General features: G+C 57.6%; 1 protein-coding gene across 7 annotated transcripts in view; it reads right to left on the bottom strand.

The window, feature by feature from the left end:
- The window catches only part of LOC144578486 (uncharacterized), a 29,383-nt gene extending 24,660 nt beyond the window's left edge, over positions 1 to 4,723 (bottom strand). For 6 of the 7 annotated variants that reach the window (XR_013524343.1, XR_013524342.1, XR_013524341.1 and 3 more), the window contains exons 1-3: positions 4,455 to 4,723; positions 2,893 to 3,307; positions 1,903 to 2,059 (exon numbers count right to left, since the gene is read on the bottom strand). Coding sequence is in view for 2 of the 7 variants with exons in the window: in XM_078343935.1 (XP_078200061.1) it covers positions 1,903 to 1,928 (26 nt within the window). In the remaining 5 variants the exon portion in view is untranslated. The remainder of the gene's footprint in view (positions 1 to 1,902; positions 2,060 to 2,892; positions 3,308 to 4,454) is intronic. The other variant, XR_013524345.1, reaches the window with a different exon arrangement.
- Positions 4,724 to 4,918: the final 195 nt, after the last annotated feature.

The raw sequence follows: 4,918 nt of genomic DNA, 5'->3' as shown, positions 1-4,918 counted from the left end.
CTAGAATGGGACACAGAGAGTGGTAGTGTTAGACCCCCACCTTGTCATGCTGGGTGGCATGGGCCAGTTTCAGTGAAGGCACTCACACCCACCCTCCAAAGTCCACAGCATCTCTTTTTGGCCCAAACTGGCTAGAAAGTGGAGACTGGAGACACCATGGTGCCTGGGCTTCCCGCTCCATAGGAACCACTGGGACCACCCAGGCTATGCTCTGGAAGCAGGAGCGACAGAAACTCAGACCCAAACAGCCCTCCCCACCAAAGTGCCAATTCCCATTCCTGAGACCTCCACCCACAGGGCCCTGTCACCCCATGGTGTCTGCTACTGCATGCCTGGGCATCCTTGGCAGTCTCTGCAACACAAATTGTGAGGGCTTGGGCCTGGGAACCATGATGGGTCTGGGTGCCACGCTGTGATCAGGATTTTCACAGAAACACGTGCCCGCCACGCAGGAGATGGCCCTTTAGAGTTTAGATTCTGGGGAGAGGAGGACCTCCTCTCTCAGAGACCACCACTATCACTGAAACCTCCATCACCTGCCACTGGCCGTGCAGTGTCTGACAGAGCCCCTAACCCATTGCCACAGGCAGTGTAGCTCCAGCACAGTGCAAACACCCCATCCCCCACCACCAGCAGTGTGGCACATGATGGCAGCCCCTAACTTGCCCCTGCCTTAGACACTGCAGCACTCGATGGCACCCACAAACCAACCCCCTGCCATGGGCAGCACAGCCCAGGATAGCACCCCAACAGGCTCCCTGGGGTGGGCAATGTAGCCACAGACAGCGTCCCCAAGCAGACCCCCACTGCAGGCAGTGATGCCCCCATATGGCACCCAAACCACCCCCCACTGTGGGCACTGCAACCCTGAATAGTGAGTGCCCTAACCTACTCCCTGTCGGGAACAGTGCAGCCCTGGATAGCGCCCCCAACCAACTCCCTGCCTTGGGCAATGCAGCCACAGATAGCACTCCAAACTCCCTCTCCACCTTGGGAAGTATCACCATGGCTACCCTGGGTAGCCCAATAGCACACCCAACCTGCCCCCGCCACAACCCATGCAGCCCGGAATAGCACACTCACCCGCTCTTTGCCAGGCAGGGCAGATCCCTGAGAGCACCTGATCCACCCACTGCCTCCCCACCATTCAGGCTGTGTATCCGGCCCCAAGAGTGCCCCCACCAACCCTCTACCCTTTTCCACAGGCAGTCCAACCCTGTGTAGCTCTCCCAACAAACCCCCAACCTCTGTCTCAGTGTAGTCCCTATGGTGCCTTTAACACCACCCCTCCTCCCCTACCAGCAGTGTAGCACCCTATAGTAACCCTACCCCATCCTCCACCACCAGCACTGCAGCCCCAGATAGTGCCTCCAACCCACTCCCCATGTGGGCAATGCAGCCTTGGATAGTGCCCCCAGTCAGCTCACAGACACAGGCAATGATGTCCTAGATATCACACCCCCACCCACTGTGGGCAATTGTAACACCTGATAGCACCCCAAACCCATCCCTCACCCCTGGCAGTGTTGCCCCACATAGTGCCACCAACCCATCCCAGACAAGGGCACTGCAGCACCTGATAGCTCCTCCAACTTACCCTCCACCTAGGGCAGTACATCCCTGGATAGTGCCCACAAAATGCCCCACTGCTGCTGGCAGTACTGCTTGGGACAGGCCCTATCCCACCCCCCAGCAATGGGCAGCACACCCCAGGAAAGGGCCCCCAACCCTCTCCCCTCCACGGGCAGTGATGCCTCAAATAACCCCCCCAACCAGCCCCCACAACACCAGCAGTGATACCCTGGATAGTGCCCACTGCCCATGGCAGGGCACTCCCAAGCCGTCCCTCATGCCTCAGGCTGTGCGGGCCAAGACAGTGAACCTATCCCGACATCTTTTTACCTTTCCAGCTGCGCTGCAGTCTCCATCACCGCCACTAACTGCAACAGCAAGGCCAGGGGATACTGCAGGCTCCAGCGTCCAGCATGGGCAGCAGGCAGCTACTCCTCTTCTCCTCTAAGCCAGCTAGGAGCAGGTAGGCCCACATACTCAGAAGACTCTGAAATGGTGAGACCAACGTGTAAACACACACACACACACACACACACAAAAACACTACAGAGTAGCAGAAGAATACAATCTAGAACCTGACCAGACAATTCTGCAGACATAAAATCGAAGAACAGATAAGAGATTAAGTCCTCAAAATGAGCTATTCATTAGGAAATTGTAATTCTCTAGACAAGGTGGCTCACGCCTGTAATCCCAGCACTTTGGAAGGCCTAGTTGGGCAGATTACCTGCGGTCAGGAGTTTGACCAGCCTGACCAATATGGTGAAACCCCATCTCTACTAAAAATACAAATATTAGCCTGGCGTCAACGTGGTGGGTGTCTGTAGTCCCAGCTACTCAGGAGGCTGAGACAGGAGAACTGCCTGAACCCAGGAGGTGAAGGTTTCAGGGAGCCGAGATTGCGGCACTGCACTCCAGCCTAGGTGACAGAGCCAGGCTCAGTCTCTTAAAAAAAAAAAAAAAAAAAAAGGAGAAATGCGGGTGTGGTTTTAGAAAAAGGGGAACTCATACACAGTAGGTGGAAATGAAAATTAGGACACCACAGTTCAGAGGGCCGTGGGGCTCGGAGGGACCCAGGTCCCAGACTTCACCATGGCTCAGGGCCTGTGCACTCCTAGACAATGGATGAGGGTCAGACACCGGCACAGCCTTCCCGGCAGGGTTGAACACACTGCCATGGCCAGGACCCTACAACATCCCCCACGCGGATGACGGGCCCAAATGCCCACAAAGAAGCCAGCACCAGAAAGCAGGGAGCTACGGAGAAGGAGCAGGGTGGTCTGGAGGATTCCCAGTGGGGTACAAGTCCCTGCCACTTACCGCCGAGACCTGCCTCGTCCTCCACCATCATGTGGAAGCCACCACTGCTTCTCCGAAGAAACTCGCTCTTACCGCGCCGGCGCCTCAGACAACTACCTCCGCAGGGCCGCTGCCTCAGCCGACTCCTCCCTCCGCAGGGCCGCCGCCTCAGCCGACTCCTCCCTCCGCAGGGCCGCTGCCTCAGCCGACTCCTCCCTCCGCAGGGCTGACTCCTCACACCGCAGAACTGCCGCCACAGCCGACTCCCTCCTGCCGCGCCGCCGCCTCTGCCGACTCCCTCCGACCTCATCGCGGTTCCTGCCGGATCCTCGCAGGAAGCGAACTCTCCGCTTCCGTACGGGCGGGCACGCACGCTGGCAGCGTCACTCGCCTCCAGCTGAAGCACCACCTCCTCTTAAACGGGCCGCAGTTAGGCCTGGCCAGAATCACATCGGGTTGGATGATTTCAGTCCACTGAAACCTCCACCTTCCAGGTTCAAGCGATTCTGCAGACTCAGCCTTCTGAGTAGCTGGGTCTACAGGTGACTGCCACCATACACAGGTGTTTTTTTGCTTTTTTTTTTTTTTTGACAGTTTTACTCTTGTTGCCCGGGTTGGAGTTCAGTGGCACGATCTTGGCTCACTGGAACCTCCGCCTCCCAGGTTCAAGCGATTCTCCTGCCTCAGCCTACCAAATGGCCGGGACTACAGGCATGCGCCACCATGCCCAGCTAATTTTGTATATTTAGTAGAAAAGGGATTTCTCCATCTTGGTCAGGCTGGTCTCAAACTCCCAACCTCAGGTGAACCACCTGCCTCGGCCTCCCAAAGTGCTGGGATTACAGGCGTGAGCCACCAACCCTGACCAATATATTTTTATTAAAACGTAAATTGGAGGCTGAGGGAGGTTGATCCACTTGAGGTCAGAAGTTCCAGACCAGCCTGGCCATTATGGTGAAACCCTATCTCTACTACAATTACAAAAATTAGCCGGGCATGGTGGAGGGTGCCTGTAATACCAGCTACTCAGGAGGCTGAGCCACAAGAATCACTCAAATCTGGAAGGTGGAGGTTGCAGTGAGCCGAGATCATGCCACTGCACTCCCAGCTGGGTGACAGAGTGAGAATCCGTCTCAAAAAAAAAAAAAACACTTAAGTTGGACTGTTTCTTCCCTGCTTCCTGATTTCCCCATCACCCTTACATTAAAAGATAATCTGCTTAACTTTCCCCACCTCCCCAAGGCCCGCAGGCCCTGCCCAACCGTTCCTCCTTCCCCCCTCCTCCCTCTGCTCCGGCCACAGAAACCTCCTTGCTTTTCCTCCAACAGCAGAACATTCCCTGGCTCCATGAGCTCACTGCCCCACTTCGACCTGGGCCAGCACCAAGGGGCCCTGCCTTGGTCTCGAAGCCCAGGGACCCCTGCAGACGCACACAGATACACACACACACACACACACACGAAGAAAGCAAGACACACGGAATCCAACAGTCGCAGGCGGCTCCTGAGACTGCGGGCTTCTGCTCTCTCCCGGGAAGCCCCTTGGGGAGAGAGCAGCCATGCGGGCACACAGGCTGGCCGTACCTGGAAATCCCAGCAGGGACAGCTTTCAAGGAGATACACCCCCCACAGTGTGTGAGCAGGCCAGAAGCATCGTGGGGATCCTCGGGGATCGCCCTGGCCATCCCTGAAGCTCCGCTGCAGCTTTTCTCAGCCTGGTCCCGCCCTGCCCGACTCCTGAAATCGCGTGACACTGCCGACAATCCCAGGGAGAGGGGGGGCCATCGCCCAACACCCAAACACTGCCACGGAGGGCCCGGGCTTTGCCAAGCCGCTGAGACGGTGGTTCCCTTGGCCACGGGGGCTGTCACTGTGACGCGCTGCTTGCGCATGCGCATGCGCATTGGCGTGCCCGGCTGGCCAGCGGCAACGTGGGCGCTCTGTGGCAGGCGGGCCGCAGCCACACCAGAAAATGCTGGTGGCGGTGTCCGAGGTGGCCCCAGGGAAGGAGGCTGCCTGCCACAGCTGAGCAGGAGCTGGACTGTCCT

This window comes from Callithrix jacchus, chromosome 12 (assembly GCF_049354715.1).
Source record: "Callithrix jacchus isolate 240 chromosome 12, calJac240_pri, whole genome shotgun sequence".
Taxonomy (NCBI): domain Eukaryota; kingdom Metazoa; phylum Chordata; class Mammalia; order Primates; family Cebidae; genus Callithrix; species Callithrix jacchus.
This window is presented reverse-complemented; position numbering and strand designations above follow the sequence as displayed.